This window comes from Syngnathoides biaculeatus, chromosome 3 (genome assembly GCF_019802595.1).
Source record: "Syngnathoides biaculeatus isolate LvHL_M chromosome 3, ASM1980259v1, whole genome shotgun sequence".
Lineage (NCBI taxonomy): Eukaryota > Metazoa > Chordata > Actinopteri > Syngnathiformes > Syngnathidae > Syngnathoides > Syngnathoides biaculeatus.
The window spans coordinates 34,049,962-34,066,783 of NC_084642.1; the positions used below are offsets into that span (position 1 = coordinate 34,049,962).

Below are 16,822 nucleotides of genomic sequence, written 5' to 3' on the forward strand. Positions count from 1 at the left end.
TCTTGATAATAATGGCTAAAAAAAAAAAGTGCTACTGCTTTAATGAATGTCGGGGTATGTGAGTAATAGAAGAAAAAGTGGTGAAACTGAACGAGACTTTCTCTTTTTGGAGTAAAAAAGGCCTGGTCTGAAGCCAAAGTAGAAAGTACAGGATGAGATGGTGTATAATGTTAAAATTCCACCTTGCCACAGCCTGATCAAGGATGAAAGCACAGACTATATAGTGCACTAAAAGCTAATTCTGGATTTTAAATATAGGAGGCAACATAACATTAACCTTAAAACTGTTTCAAAATGCATTGCTGAAGATATTCTGCAAGCAATAATTCAGTTTTACAGCAAGAAAAACAGACAGGGATATCGTTGTGGGTTTAAAAAAAAAATAAAGTCGGAAGCTACCTTTCAAAGTTATTGTTGGCTTGATTTGTTTTGTAATTTATTTTTTTGGTTTGACATTTTCATTGTAGGTTTGCAAAAACAAAATTGTTCTTAAGTGTTCTGATGGGAGTGTAAAACTTGTAATCTGAATATATGAATAAGCCTTGTCGCTTCAATGGATGACACTGATCTGACCACAGTGCATACGTCTGTTACTCACAGTAGTCAAAGGGAGCGCTCACGGGCTTAGTGTGTTTACTCCGACACGAGGTGAAAGTTCAGAAGCAATTACTAGTCAAAATGTCTGTATTTACTAAAAATGAAACATGACGTTAATAATTGTTGTCGAATTCATGCGTTTCATTTACAAAAACAAGAATTAAAACGTTTTTGAATGGATACAATATACACGCTATGAAACCGCGCTTGCATGTCTTGACGCAAATCTGAATTAAATACAGTTTTCACTCCTAGTAGTTTACTTTGTATTTGAATTTGTAATATTTGGGGGTAAAGGTATGCACCTAAAGAATGAACGATATTGTCTACATTTTGAAAAGAGAATATCATTTATTTATAGATGTACTAGATATATTTCATTCATAATACAATTTATAAAACTTGCACGTTAAAATTGATGATCATCCTTTGATCACGCTTGCAGCACCCAGACCCCCGGCTATTTTTCATTCAGTCAAATTACATGCCTGTTGTTAATTAGACAAAAGCTCTTGTAAACCACATCACTGCAAGTTAAATTACATGTTAAAAGAAATTAGATTAAAAAAAAAAAGCAACTAAAAAAGAAATGAGAGGAGTGCTGTGTTGGGCTATGACCACCCACTCTTCTGCTGGGAGCCAACAGATTCTCAAAAAGACTTAGATGTAGATTTGCAGCAATTTTGATTTTCTTTTACAAAGTAATCAAGGTACTGTATGTCTATTTCAGGCTAGAGAAATTCCCCCCAAAATGTTTGCAAACATTTTACAGCTATGCTCTGCCCATTGCTCATCAAAACGCCTAATTTCGATGCGGTTATTTCCTTGTACTTCATTTCCAGTGTACCACTAACTGTGCCAGTGCAGGAAATTAATCAGGTATCCAGCCACCCATCCATTTTCTTAGCCGCTAATCCTCATAAGGGTCACAGGAGTGCAAGAGCCAATCCAAGCTGTCATCAAAGGCAGGAGGCAGGGTACACCCTGAACTGGTTGCCAGCCAATCGCAGGGAACATGGAGACAGACAATATTCAAACTCAGAATCACACCTAGGGGCAATTTAGAATCACCAATTAATGCATGTTTTTGGGATGTGGGAGGAAACCGGAGTGCCCAGTGAAAACCCAAGCAGGCACGGGAAGAACAGGCAAACTCCACACAAGTGGGGCTGGGATTGAACCCGGGTCCTCAGAACTGTGAGGCCAACACTTTACAGCTGCTCCACCTTTCCCCCAACTTGGCATTCATTAAATATTTAAAAATTAAGTGTTTTAGAATACAGCAAAATGAAGCTGATGTAGATATAGAAGCTGATAGGCTTAATGATCATTTTGTCATCTCCTTTCGTATTGTTTTGGGTAAAAATATTTTGACTAAGGTTTTGGATTCCAGCTTTCTGTTCACAAAACTGGAAATAATATTCAGTTCATAATTCAATATTATGAACTCAATTAACTAACTCCTAAATTCACTCACAAACATTGTCTAATTGAAAGTTCTTTTTCTTTCATTTTTTCTTTCTGTGTCTGCTATTACCTTCAAAATACTTTTCTCATTTTTGCCATCAATTCAGTCTACTCTCATAGCCATCATTAATGTGGAAACACAATCTGATGGAAGGAAGCAGGCTGAGGTAGGACACAAAGAATGTTAAGCAAAATCCAATGTTCAATGCTTGAAAATTACAATTAATTATAGTCAGATACTGTACCATATGTAAAGCTGGAGGGAGTGTTGCTGTTCACACGATTGCTGTGAGTTGTATGAAGGGCTGAGCAATTATGGTAAAACAAAATTATACATAAATCACATTTATTTTGATTGGTATTTAAATCACAATTCATAAACATGTACATGTAAATACCGTAATTTCCGGCCTATAAGCTGCGGCTTTTTTCACACGCTTTCAACCATGCAGTTTATGGTGATGCGGCTAATTTGTGCATTTCTTCTAACGGCCGCAAGGGGTACTCAAGCAGAAAAGGTAAGCGTGAGATCGGTGAAATATATGTGCCAAGAAAGTGATTTTTACCTCTCCCCCTGTTAGCGCTGCTCTAGCGTGTTAGTGCCGTGTCTCAGTGATTTTTACCAACTTTTTTGTCTTTTTAACTGACCCTGTTAGCACGGTGCTAGCATTAGTGTGGGATTAGCGCTGTGCTAGCGTTAAACTCTCTGTGTACTGTCTTTCTTTGTAACTATCTCAGGTTTCAATGTGGGTTTCAATGTGAGCACTTCCAGCTTTTACACATCTGTGGCGTATATATGTATCAAATGGTATTTCCTTTATAAATGTACTGGGTGAGCTTTATAACCAGGTGGGCTCTGTAGGCCGGGAATTACAATAGCCTAATCCATTCCAAGCCCCCCACAACTCCACTGCCAAAAATAAGCATTCAAAGTACATAATGTAAAGAAAAATGCAAAATTATGGACATTTACCTTTGGCGTGGGGCGACTATGCAAAGAGAAGGGTGAGTGACACACAAAAGCCATCGTGGGGGCGAACTTTTGACAGCTAGAACAAAAATATGCACAAATGGACGCATGCTCATGGCTTATTTCCACAAAGGTTTCCTGGGGCCCCATAGTAAATAAAGATTAATAAATTTGTAAAAAAAAAAAAACCAAAAATTCACCAAAAAGTTGTACTTTCCCAATGTGTGCTAGCATATGACAGCGCGACCCTGCTTCAGTGACAGTCAAGTGTCCAAGAGAAACGAAAAACATCTTCTACCTCTAGGATGCCAGGAAGATGCTAGATCAATAGCCAATAGAAGAGCAGCTTTCTCCTGCCATACAAACCAAGATACAGGAAGTGCATAATGGTAAAGACTGACCTCCCTCCGAGCCAATGGGATGCCAGGAAGATGCTACAGAGATAGCCAATCGGAGAGCACCTCAATCGCATCACACAAACGAAGATACAGGATGATTAGGTTCAGTGGAATTTGGGGGCTGAAAATACTGCTCCTAGATTTTTCTTTTGTATCCTGAATTTTCCTTTGTACAGTGACATAAGTGCGTAAACAAAGGCCCCCGGCAGCTCCGGGCCGGCAGCCGCGGATGGTTCTTCGGACGGGATTGACGTGGATTCTGACACGCGAGCTCCGGTGCCCGCCGCGAGCAGAGGTTCCAGGCGGCGGAGGCTGTTAGCACCGGACGCCGAGGCTAAGGCGGGCCACGAGCTCCGGCGGCAGGCCATGAGCCAGGCTTCAACATCCGGGGAGGCCTTTCGCCGAGCCTCGGTGGTGGCGGAGGCTGTTAGCCTAGCTTTGGCGGCCGGGGCTAACGAAGCAAGCAGCAGCGGAGGCCGTTACCCTCGGACGCCAAAGCTCGGAGGCCTCCGCCACCACCAAAGCTCGGCTAAAGGCCTCTGCCGCCTGAAAGCTCTGCTAAAGGCCCACCACCAGAGCTTGCTCATCAGACTCCGAGTCATTCCCATCTGAAGAACCATCCGTGGCTGCCAGCCCGGAGCTCCTGGGGGGCCTTTGTTTAGTCACTTATGTCACGCGTAGGCGTCCGAGTCGTCAGACTCCGTGTTATTCTGCCCGAAGAACCATCCCAATATTCAACTTTAATTACAGCCACAGGTTAAAATCTGTATGGAAGTATTCCTCAGTCTTCCCGATCAACCGATACTGCTATTTCTTCATCAGATGAGGATAAATCAGAGAAATCAGCGCTGTGCACAATGGTGTCCCATGTAATCCAGCGTTTGTAACTGGACGGTACACGTCACATATGCCCACGTAGATCATGTGACTTGCGAAAATGGCAGGGCCCCTGAAATTTTGTAATTGTCGATAAAAATTTTCTCAAAACACTATTACAGGGTTCACACACGGCCCTAAAAGTCCCTAAAAAAAAAAAAAGAAAAAAATTCCGAGGGTGCATTTAGGGACCACTAAAAGTCCTTAAAATTCACAGAAAACCGGTCAAGCCCTTAAGGAGCCCTTAAATTAAAAAAAAAAAAAAATCAAAGAGAGGACATCTACCGCCAAAATTCTCCCTAAAAAAAAATAAATCTTTTATTTAAAAAAAAAAAAAATTCGATCTGTCTGGCGTCCAAAACAGCTGGAAATTGTCAACGGAAGTGCCTCTGTTCACAACTAGTCTCCATCTTGTTGTCGATGTTCCATTGTTTTTTCGGTGAGTAGGCATTTCACTTCATCTTCGTTACGATGTAGCGTAGTTCTTTGATCGATCCAACTTGTATTATGGGAAAGTGCATTTTTCAAGATGCTTTGGTCGAAAGTAAGGAGTTTGGGATCTGGGTTCGTCGAGATCCAAAAGATCGGCACATGTTCTACTGTCATCTGTCCAAACAGAGTTACCACCTTGGAAAGGTGAGCGTCAAAGCACTGGAGTCGCACCGGAAAAACAGGAGACACGCTGATTTGGGGAAGAATATCTCATCTTCCGTTAGTATGAATCTGTTTCTGTCAAAATATCAAGATAGTGAAGCATCAACTTCAGGCAGTGGTACTGGCAGTGCATGCGCACCTACAGCTGTCCAGTCATTGACGACTTCAACCAGCCAGAAGTAGTTCAATACACAAAAACAGACTTGTTAAAGGCAGAGATCGTGTGGACTTTAAAAGTGATCTGCAGGTATCACAGTTACAATCTTGTGAAAATAATTCAAAAGTGTTTGCAGTCATGTTTCCAGACAGTGACATTGCTAAAAACTACCAATGTGTGGAAAGGAAGACTTCGTACATGGCTACATTTGGCATCGCTGCCCACTTTTCATCTCTACTGAGGCAGAAAGTGAAGGCTGAATTAGAGTATGTCCTCCTCTTTGATGAGTCTCTAAACCATGAGATGCAAGAGAAGCAGCTGGACAGTCATGTGCGATTGTGGATGGATGACCGGGTCCGCACTTGCTACCTCACCTCTGAATTCCTGGGACATTCAGCAGCAACTGATCTTCAGGAGCGTCTGGACCCTATCGTGTGTGACTTCGGTCACCAAAAGATGCTCCAGCTCTCAATGGATGAACCCAATGTTAATTGGAAGCTGTACAAATCTATTCGAGAACAAATAGAAAAGATGATCACCCGCCACATACTGCAGACTGGAAGCTGCGGTCTACCCATCCTCCATAGTGCATTTCGAATCGGTTGCAAGGCAGCTGGATGGGGGGTGGAAGATTTTCTGTCCAGCCTCTACAACTTATTTCGCGATGCACCTGCCAGGCGCGAGGATTTTAAACAAGTCACCGGATCCAACACGCTCCCATCTCCCATGACATTGACAATGGTCATATCAATGAGAACTACCACAAGGGGCGACAGGTGATCACTGTCACAAGTACTGAGGTACTGGAACGTTTGATGAACCAAGAATGGTTGATGGCACCATTGGGTGAGTCTTTTTTTCCTTACTCTTGATTTCCCACAATGGCCTGAAATTTTTTCTTGTCGGCCCCTAAGAATGCCCCTAAAAAGCCCTTTAATCTTTTGGGTCGGACTGAGTATGTATCATTTAATAATTAAATGAGAGATGATTTAGCATCACATTGTAAAAATAGAGTACATATTACATAATATTAGTCATGGAATTTTGTATTGGGTAGCTGGAAAGTCATGGAAAATTAATGGAATTTTGATTCTTTGAAAGTGTACGAACCCTGTATACAGCTGCAAATAAGTATCTGAACTGCCTATCAGCTACAATTCTGACCCTCAAAGACCTCTCAATGACCTGAAAAGAGCTGGGACCACCGATTCCAAGGTGACTGTTGGTAATACACTAAGATGTCATGGTTTGAAATTATGCATGGCACGGAGGATTCCCCTGCTGAAACCAGCATGTCAAGGCCCGTCTTAAGTTTGCCAATGACCATTTGGATGATATAGAGGCGTCGTGGGAGAAAGTTTTGTGGTCAGATGAGACCAAAATTAAACTTTTTAGTCATCAATCCACTAACCGTGTTTGGAGGAAGACAAATGATGAGTTCCATCCCAAGAACAACAACTCGACTGTGAAGCATGGGGGCGGTAACATCATGCTTTGGGGGTGTTTTTCTGCACATGGGACAGGACAAGTCCACTGTATTAAGGAGAGTGTGACTGCAGCCATGTATTGTGAGATTTTGGGGGACAGCCTCTTTCCCACAGTCAAAGAATTGAAGATGGGTCGGGTCTGGGTCTTTCAACATGACAATGACCCGAAGCACACAGCCAGGAAAACCAAGGGAAGCATATCAAGGGTCTGGCGTGGCCTAGCCAGTCTCCAGACCTAAACCCAATAGAAAATCTTTGGAGGGAGCAATGTGCGATCATTTGTTGCAAATAATCGAAAAATAAAAATGTTTCCTTCATAACTGATTTTAGATTCGTATTCCGCATAAAAACTGTATAATGTTAGAAAAAAGGTGCATTGCGGTCTTTCCATTTCCTTTAAGTTAACGCACCTGCAGAATTGCCACACGATGAACATCAACACGGTCCTTGTAGGAGTACGTGTAGCTTTCCTCTTCCAAAAAATGAGTTTTTCATTCATGTTAAAAACACAGTGCAGGGTCCATAAAGGGGGGAAATTGCAGTCTGGAGCCCTGGAGGACATCCCAGAAGGTACCACAGTCCCGTGCCAGAGAGGTGACATTCCATGTCCCTAGAACCAGCTTCTTTAGTTAGGGATCGGATTGTGCCGCCCAGCTCGCACTAAACCTGACCCCTATGCCCCTGCCACAGGTAGTGAGCCCATGGGCAGGGGGACCCACATTACATTTTTTGGCTGTGAACGCCCGGGTCCCATGGGTGCAGTCCTGGACACCAGGTGCTCGCCTTCGAGCCCCACCTCTAGTTCTGGCTCCAGAGGGAGGCCCGAGTGACCAGCTACCGGGCAAGGGAAACTTCGTTCCATTTGAGTCTTTCATCATAGGAGTCTCACAGCTGTGCTTTTATGTGGTTCCTCACGTAGGACCTGTTTGTCATGGGTGACCCGAGCAGGGGCTTAAAGGCCTCATAAATTTAGCCCCTAGGATCATTGGTACTACATGAACCCCTCCACTATGTTAAGGTGACGGGTTCTAGAAGGGGTGATATAATGATAATAGCGCGTAAAAAAGAATTGTAAACACTTTATAAATTCTGCCCTGGTAATCAATATGAGCACATCTGTATTGTTCTCTTATTCACTAAATAAAAGTAGAGCTGCATTTCATAGTAGGGACGAGTCATTTTCTGATTTTTCTTTTTTTAATTCAATCGTAATAGACTTATTTTTAAAGTTACAATGTTAATCATTGGTTAATAACACATGGCCTCGTGTTTCTCAAGGTTACCGTCACCACATCATGTGTCTTACACCTCACACTGTAAACCTTTTTTTTACCTAAATTAAAACCTACACAAGAAAATTTTGATTTAGAAGGTGTCAGATATGTGTCACTACCTCTACTGAGCTATATAGGTCTTACAGCTTGTACTCAAAACTTGCTTAATTGAAAAAAAAACTTACACCTATTTTTTACCGCGTGTGGTCAGTGGAGTGCTTTTTTTGAGTGTGTTGCAAGAGTCAGTCTTTTATCACATTTAAATGTCTAGATATCGGCTGTAGTTATCTTGAAGGGCTACATTGAGATCTATCAGGCTTGGGGTGGAGGATACAGAAAAGCTGAATGAATCTCACTCCCACGCATTTCATTTACTGGCATCAGAAATCACAACATTCAGTGAGATGCTCTGAATAAAGCATGTTTCGCACACTATTAAAAATTCAGCAAGGTCATGATGTGTCCTACGTCACTACAGTTTCATTATAGAGTGCATTCATTTTAGTGACACCTCTCCAGTTTTATTTACATACCTACTTCTCGCTCTCCCTGTTCTGGATAAATTAAATTGGTTTACTACAGTAATTTAGTAAGAACACAGATGATCATCTCATGTCAATGTAAAGCCATGCTCAAAATATTGGGATCTTGTGGGGTGCCAATATTTTTAGCCAGGACTATGTCCTTTAGCCGTCACTTTATCTTTGTGGAGGGGTTTGTGTGTTACAATGATCCTCGGAGCTAAGTTGGGGCTTCACGGCCCTAGCAGGTCACCCGTGGCAAACAGGTCCTAGGTGAGGGACCAGACAAAGCATGGCTGTGATACTCCTATGATGAAAGACTTAAATGGTTTGAGTTTTTTCCCGTACATGGACGCAGGTCACTGGGCCCAGACCCAAGCTTGAAGGTGGGGCTCAAAGGCAAGCACCTGGTGGCCGGGCCTGCACCCATGGGGCCTGGCCAGTCACAGCCCAAAAGGGTAATGTGGGTCCCCCTTCCCATGGGCTCACCACCTGTGAGATAGGCCATAGGGATCGGATGCTATGTAAGCTGGGCAGTGGCTGAAAGCGAGGACCTTGGCGATCTGATCCCAAGCTACAGAAACTGGATTTCGGGACATGCAATGTCACCTCACTAACAAAGAAGGAGCCTGAGCTGGTGTGTGAGGCCGAGAAGCTCCGACTAGATAGTTGGAGTCTCCGCCACACACCACTTGAACTCTGGTACCAGTCCTCTTGAGAGGGGTTTAACTCTGTTTCATTCTGGAGTTGACCACGGTGAGAGGCGCCAAGCAGGTTGGGGGTGGGGGTGTCCTGAGTTTTGTTTCTGCTTATATATCAAACAGCAGTTCAGAATACCCACACTTTCCGGCGTCCTGAGAGGGAGTGCTGGAGAGCGCTCCCTCTAGGGACTCCATTGTTCTGCTGGGGGACTTCAATGCTCAGGTGAGCAATAATAGTGAGACCTGGAAGGGCGTGATTGAGAAGATTGGCCCTATCGATCAGAATCCAAGCGGTGTTCTGTGACTGAACTTCTGTGGCCATCACAAATTGTCCATAACGAACACCATGTTCAGGCATAAGGATGTCCATATGTGCACTTGACACCAGGAAACCCTAGGTTGCAGTTCGATGACCGACTTTGTGGTTGTGTCATCGGACTTGCGGCCGCATGTCTTGAACACTTTGGTGAAGAGGGGAGCGGCGCTGCGAACTGATAACAACCTAGTGGTGAGTTGGCTCCGATTGTAGGGGAAGATTTCAGTTTGACGTGGCAGGCCCAAACGTATTGTGAGGGTCTGCTCGGAATGGCAGATTCCCCTGTCAGAATGAGTTTCAACTCCCACCCCTGGCAGAACTTTGCTCATGTTCCAGGGGGCCAGGGGACATTTAGTTCTGAGTGGACTATCTTCCACACCTCTATTCAATAGACGTTCTGAGTCGGTGAGGAGAATGCTTCTATGAGGAAGCAGGTCCTGGCTTCTCTGAGGCGGGTTCTCCTATCTCTGGGGTTCAGGTCACCAAGTTGGTTAAAAAGCTCCTCAGTGGCCGGGGTTCCTAACAGCTCTGGATTTTGTGGGGATGTCTTGGTTGACACGCTTCTGCAACATTGCATGGACATTGGGGACAGTGCCTTTGGAATGGCAGAGTGGCGTGCTGGTCTACCTTTTAAGAAGAGGGGACCGGAGGGTCTGTTCCAACTAGTGGGGGATCACATTCCTCAGCCTCTCTGGTTGGTGGGCGCTGTAGTGGAGGGTCCATCGGGAAGTCCAATCTTGGATTCAAGAGGGGCAATGTTTTTTTTGTCCTGGCCATGGAACAGTGGATTAGCTCTACACCCTTGACCGTGTCCTCGAGGACCATGGGAGTACGCCTAACCAGTCATGTTTCATGGACTTTGAGAAGGCATTCGACCGTGTCCCTCGCGGAGTCCTGTCGGGGGTCCTTTGGGAGTATGGGGTAACGATACAGGTTGTACAGTCCAATGTACGACCAGTGTCACTTTGGTCCGCATTGCTGGCAGTAATTCAGACTAGTTTCCAGTGAGAGTTGGACTCTGCTCAGGCTGCCCATTGTCAGCAATTCTGTTCATAACTTTTATGGACAGAATCTCTAGGTGCAGTCAAGGTGTAGAGGGGATCCAGTTTGGTGGCCTCACTATTGCTTCTCTTCTTTTTGCAGATGATGTGTTCTCTTGGCTTCTGCAAGCCATGGTTTCAAATGTTTACTAGAGCGGTTCACAGCCAAGTCTGAAGCGGCAGGGATGAGAATCAGAATCTCCCAATCTGAGACCATGGTCCTCAGTTGGAAAGTGGTGGTGGGCAAACTCCAGGTCGGGGATGAGATCCTGCCCCAAGTGGAGGAGTTAAAGTATCTTGGGGTCTTGTTCTCGAGTGAGGGAAGAATGGAGCGGGAGATTGACAGGCAGATTGGTGCAGCGTCTGGATTGATGCAAACTTTGTATCGATCTGTTGTGGTAAAGGTTGGGGCTAAGTCGAAAGCTGAAGCTCTCAATTTACCAGTCGATCTACATTCCTACCCTCACCTGTGGTCATGAGCAGTGGGTCGTGACTGAAATACAAAAACCTGGAGGATGTCCGGGCTCCAACTTAGAGATAGGGCGAGAAGCTCGGTCATCCGGGAGGGGCTCAGTGTCGAGCCACTGCTCCTTCGCATTGAGCATCTGATTCGGATGCCTCCGGAACACCTCCCTGGTGAGGTGTTCTGGGCACATCCTACCGGAAGGAGACCCTGAGGACAACCCAACACACACTGGACTGACTACATATGTCTGAAATGGCTGGGTACAGGGAAGTCTGGGCATCCTTGCTAGAGCTATTACCCCTGCGACACAACCTAGAAAAGCGGTAGAGGATGGATAGATGGACTGTGTAAAAAGACACATTATGATTTTGTCTACAGTCATCCCTCGTTTTTCACGGTTAATGGGGACCACAACCCCCTGTGAAATGTGGAAAAACTACAAAGTACCATAATTTCTCGAGTATAGTGCCTGCTGAAGTATAATGCAGACCCCCAAAGTTGACCTAAAAAATCAGGAAACCCCTTTTACCGATGTACAGTGTGCACCACCAATTTGCTGCTACACATATGCTCAAAATATTGGGAATTATCTGTATATAAATTGTGTTAGGTTTTTACTTATCTTATTGTTTTTCAAAAAACTGTCTGTACAACAATCATTAAAAATAATCATTGTGCATGTGCTGATGTAGCAGTAATATATATCTCTGGACAGGCCACAGGACACGCTTGTCCTGGTGCATATGATTGTCAGAACAGAATCCCTCAACAGGGTTCGCACGCGGTCCTAAAAGTCCCTAAAAAACCCTAAATTTTCGAAGGTGCATTTAGGGGCTCCTAAAAGTCCTTAAAATCCACGGAAACCGGTCAAGCCCCGAAAAAGGCCTTAAATTAAAAAAATATCAAAGGGAGGACCTCTACCGCCAAAATTCTCCCTAAAAAATCAATTAATCTTTTATGTAAAAAAAAAATAGCGATCTGTCTGGCGTCCAAAACAGCCAGAAATTGTCAACGAAAGTCACCGTGTTGACAACGAGTCGCCATCTTGTCGATATTCCATTGTTTGTTTCCGTGAGTAGGCATTTCACTTCGTCTTCGTTACGACGTAGCGTAGTTCTTTCATCGATCCAACTTTTATCACGGGGAAGTGCATTTTTCAAGAAGCTTAGGTTGAAAGTAAGGAGTTTGGGAGCTGGGTTCATCGAGGTCCAAAAGATCGGCACATGTTTTACTGCCATCTGTGCAAGCAGAGTATACAGCTTGAAAAGATGGGCGTCAAAGCGCTCGAGTCGCACCGGAAAAACAGGAGACACGCTGATTTGGTGAAGACTCTCATCTTCCGTTGGTATGAATCAGTTTCTAAAATATCAAGATAGTGAAGCATCAACTTCAGGCAGTGGTACTGGCAGTGCATGTGCACCTACAGTTGTCCAGTCATCGACTTCAACCAGCTGGAAGTCAGGTTTTATGAATGTAGTTCAATACACGAAGACGGACTCGTTACAGGCAGAGACTTTAAAAGTGATCTGCAACCATTACAGTTACAAATCTTGTGAAAATAACTCGAAAGTGTTTGCAGTCATGTTCCCAGACAGTGACATTGCTAAAAACTACCACTGTGGGGAAAGGAAGACTTCATACCTGGCTATATTTGGCATCGCTGCCCACTTTTCATCTCTACTGCCTCAAAGCCAAAAAAGCCCGAATAGAGACTGACATATCAACGCTTATTGAGAAGGCTGACTGGCTGTGTGAGGAGGCAGAAGAAAAGAGGAATCTGAGGTTTATCACAGAGGCCAATGCACTCAAAGGCAGAGCAAAGGACAAGAAAGCCACTTTGGCACCTCTGCAGCAACAAATAGTTGACTAGTGTGTTTTGCTGTACTCTGTGTCGTTGGGAGTTAAAGGTCAGAAAAATACAACTGACTTTTTTTTTTTTTTCCCGGCACGCCATCACGATCGACTAAGACTGCCTCGCGATCGACGCATTGAACACCGCTGATTTAAAGGAATAGTCCACTGAAAAATGAAAAGCCTTAATCTGACAGGTCATGTCATATGTAGTGTACCTTGAAAATTTTAGATTAATTCGATATTTTTATAGGTAATTACGAATTATCATGGGTGCCGCCATTTTGGCGAGCCACATGACCTACTTGCGCGGATATTACGTATTATTATTGTTTCACACAATCGGCGTTCGACCATTCTGCGCCTGTGGTCAGTTAGCTAGTCAGACTCTGCGTCATTCCCATCCGAAAATCCATCCAAATACTCATCATTATTTACAGCCACAGGTTCAAATCTGTACGTATCCTAACCCTAACTTCTTCCCGATTAATCTATTCTGCTATTTTTTCAGCAGATAAGGATAAATCCAAGAAATCAGCGCTGTCCGTGATTGTGTTTGCACTCAGGAGGCGCACAGGAGACATCACTTCGTTTTTTTAAGTCATGTGACACGCTAAAATGACGGTGCCCGTGAAAATTCATAATTGCTGATAAAAATCTTCTCAAAACACCTTTAAATGATAACAGATTAACCTCAAATTTTCAAGGTACAGTAAATATGACATGACCTATAGGATTAAGGCTTTTCATTGTTCATCTGAGTATTCCTTTAAATGTTTGAACCTAGTAAAGTTTGGCAGTGCTTTGAAGTTTAAAGTCAGGCTTTTTTGTCTCTTTTTAGGGTGTCAGAATTACTGAGGCAGGTCATCTCCATGCATGCTGAAATCAGGAGAGAACAGCTGGATCTGGAGAGACAAGTGAAGGAGAATGAGCTTCGCCAGCGGTACAGTGAGGAGCACAACCTGCAGATCCAATATATCTCTGCCAAAGAAAAGATTGAGAAGGTAACGGCGGTTTACTCGGGTTTCCGGATTCCATCATCCCTGCAGGAAAAGTGACGCTGAATCATTTTTTTTACTTTGCTGTTCTCCACAGTACTCTCAGCCTGTAATTTATGCCTCAACAGGACTGAGCCAGTGTTGTGTTGTGAAGTTGCTTGAATTTGAATCCTCCTAATCTTAGTCTCCTCCTCTACATTTTACAGTGTGAAATCAGTATAATTCTGAAAAACTGGGAAAAAAGTATTCTGAATTTACTTTTCCTCTCTTAAAAAAGCTGATATTGCAGAAATTGTTGGAATCTCATACCATCACCATCAAACCTCGTCCCACACACACAATATGCTGATATTTTACAAAAAAAGGTGTTCTGATCATTTATTATTTCTTAAAGGAATAGGCCGCTGAACAATGAAAAGCCTTAATCCAATAGGTCATGTCATATGTACTGTACCTTGAAAATTTGAGATTAATCACATCATTTAATGGTGTTTTTATTGGCAATTATGAATTTTCATGCCGCCATTTTGGTGACCCACATGACCGAGTTGCGTGGCTGTGACGTCTCCTGTGCGTAAACAAAGAAATCATGGCTGATTTATAGTGTAATCACATGCAGTACCACCACCATCGGACACGTGTAAATGCCCTACTATATAGCGAAATTTTGCCATAATTTGGATAGAAATAATGGCTTGAAGCAGGGCGAGGCTGTGATCAAGACCGGCCGCCAGCATTTATCGGCAACGCTCGTCGTGAAATTAGTCAGTTATGATAGCGGAAAAACAGCATTGCTATCTGTTTACGGCATTGCTATCAGTTTGCATTAAAATTGGTGTTTATAATAACGACAACATTCCGATTTCCGGCAGCATTTTGGCGGTATTTTCATTCTGTTAACATTTCATAGAGAAGGAATCTGTTTACTACAGCATAGTTATAACTTATAGACGTACATACACATGTTATCGAGCGGTCTGCACGTTTGTCAGTATGGTGAAAGTCTTGGAGACCAAAATTATACTTTTTGGTCATAATTTCACTAACTGTGTTTGGAGGAAGACGAATGATGAGTTCCATCCCAAGAACATCATCCCGACTGTGAATCATGGGGGTTGTAGCATCATGCTTTGGGGGTGTTTTTCTGCACATGGGACAGGACGACTGCACTGTTCGACCTCTGTAATTGCAAACAAACTACTACTACTACTGTACCAAATATTAACATTGGTTTTCTCAGGTGTTCACATACTTATTTGCAGCTGTAAAAAAATCATACATCATAAATCATTTTTCTTTTTAGATTATCTCTCTCACAGTGAACATGCACCCATGATGAAAATTTCAGACCCCTCCATGATTTCTAAGTGAGAGAATTTGCAACATAGCAGGGTGTTCAAATACTTATTTTCTTCACTGTATTTAAGACCAACACTTTTAGAGTACAATAATTCTTTTAAATAACAATGCTATGATGTTCCTAACCAATGATGACAAAAGTACTTCTTACCATTAATGCGACTTCTTGTGCTTTCATACGTCATGCATACGTTGAGACTTCCATCCAATCATCATGAACGTAATTTGAATTGCCATCATGATGCTCCGATGGTGAACAGTTCTTGCTAACAAAGGCATGTCTTTTATTCGTTTGATTATCTTGTCTTTATGCTAAGTTTTTAAAATATTGATTGGCAACATCTAGTATGAACGCTTTGACATACTCCCCATCTGTGAATTTAAATGCACAGCAGTATTTTCCCTCTACACGAAGGCTGTCCATTCTTGTTGAAGACTACTACTCATTTTTTTTTTCTTTGAGAGACCTTTGTCAAAAGTTTTCATAATTATTGTTCCACAACATTGGCGTTCGACTGTTCTGCACCTTTGGTTAGTTATGCGAGTCGGACTCTTCGTCATTCCCATCCGAAAATCCATCCAAATATTCACCAATATTTACAGCCACAGGTTCAAATCTGTATGGACGTATTCGTCCGTCTTCCTGATCAAACGATGCTGCTATTTATTCAGCAGGTGAGGATGTCTGTGATTGTTTGCGCATAGGATTCGCACAAGAGACGTCACTTCCTGTTTTTTAAGTCATGTTAGTCGCCAAAATGGCAGCACCCATGAAGAGTTGTAATTACCGATAAAAAACAGCATTTAATGATATCGGATTAACCTCAAATTTTCAAGGTAAAGCACATATGACATGACCGATTGGATAAGGCTTTTCATTGTTCAGCCGACTATTCCTTTAATCATGTAACTCCTTGTGTTCTTCTCCAATAGGCGACTTGTAAACATGAGCGGAAGATTGCAATGCTACACACTAAGCAACAGCAAATCTGCAAACGTCTGATTGAAGCAGAAAAGCGCTTTCAGGACAATGAGGGCTGCCTCCACCGTATCGAAAACGAAATAAGATCGTTGATGTCAAATGATCTTCCATCTGAAGTTAGTACAGACTTATTTATCCAAATGGAATCAGTTATCAGGGTAATGCTGGTTCTTTGAAAGAGAACAACTCATTTGTCATGTGATTTTGCTGCCAACATAAGTAACCAGTTTTGCTGGTCTTAGGAAAAATGATGTACTAATAATACTTTAATAATTCTGTATTTTAAGGTGCAATAGATGTCTAAATCAGAGTAGAAAAAAATTATATGATGATGAGGTAAATTCATCAATGTCAGATGAATCCTTGAAAAATTATTGCTTGCTGTTTTTTGTTTATTTTAAAAGGTAGGCAATGTCTACTGGTGTCGTGACTGTCTTTGTTTTCTTCCCATCTGTTCTCCCAGTAATTAGAACCGTGCTCATTTTATTTCTTCACCTCACTCGTGGATCACCGAAGAGAATAAATCAATACACTTTACTCGTCCCTCACACAGCAGCCAGTTACCTAAAACCATGCCCATGTTTTTTTTTCTTCATTATCCTTTCTTCCAAGAACTGACCCAGAACTATGACGCACTCACAATCAAATGTTCTCGCTGCTGTTGTTCGTAGTTTTCTTGCGTCAGAGTCCCCCAACCCCCCACCACCT

At 42.9% G+C, this 16,822-nt stretch overlaps 1 protein-coding gene across 1 annotated transcript in view; it reads left to right on the top strand.

The window, feature by feature from the left end:
• The window catches only part of kif18a (kinesin family member 18A), an 88,590-nt gene that overhangs the window by 48,198 nt on the left and 23,570 nt on the right, over nucleotides 1–16,822 (top strand). Inside the window, exons 10-11 of the mRNA XM_061815511.1 lie at nucleotides 13,617–13,779; nucleotides 16,066–16,230. Coding sequence (XP_061671495.1) covers nucleotides 13,617–13,779; nucleotides 16,066–16,230 — 328 coding nt within the window. The remainder of the gene's footprint in view (nucleotides 1–13,616; nucleotides 13,780–16,065; nucleotides 16,231–16,822) is intronic.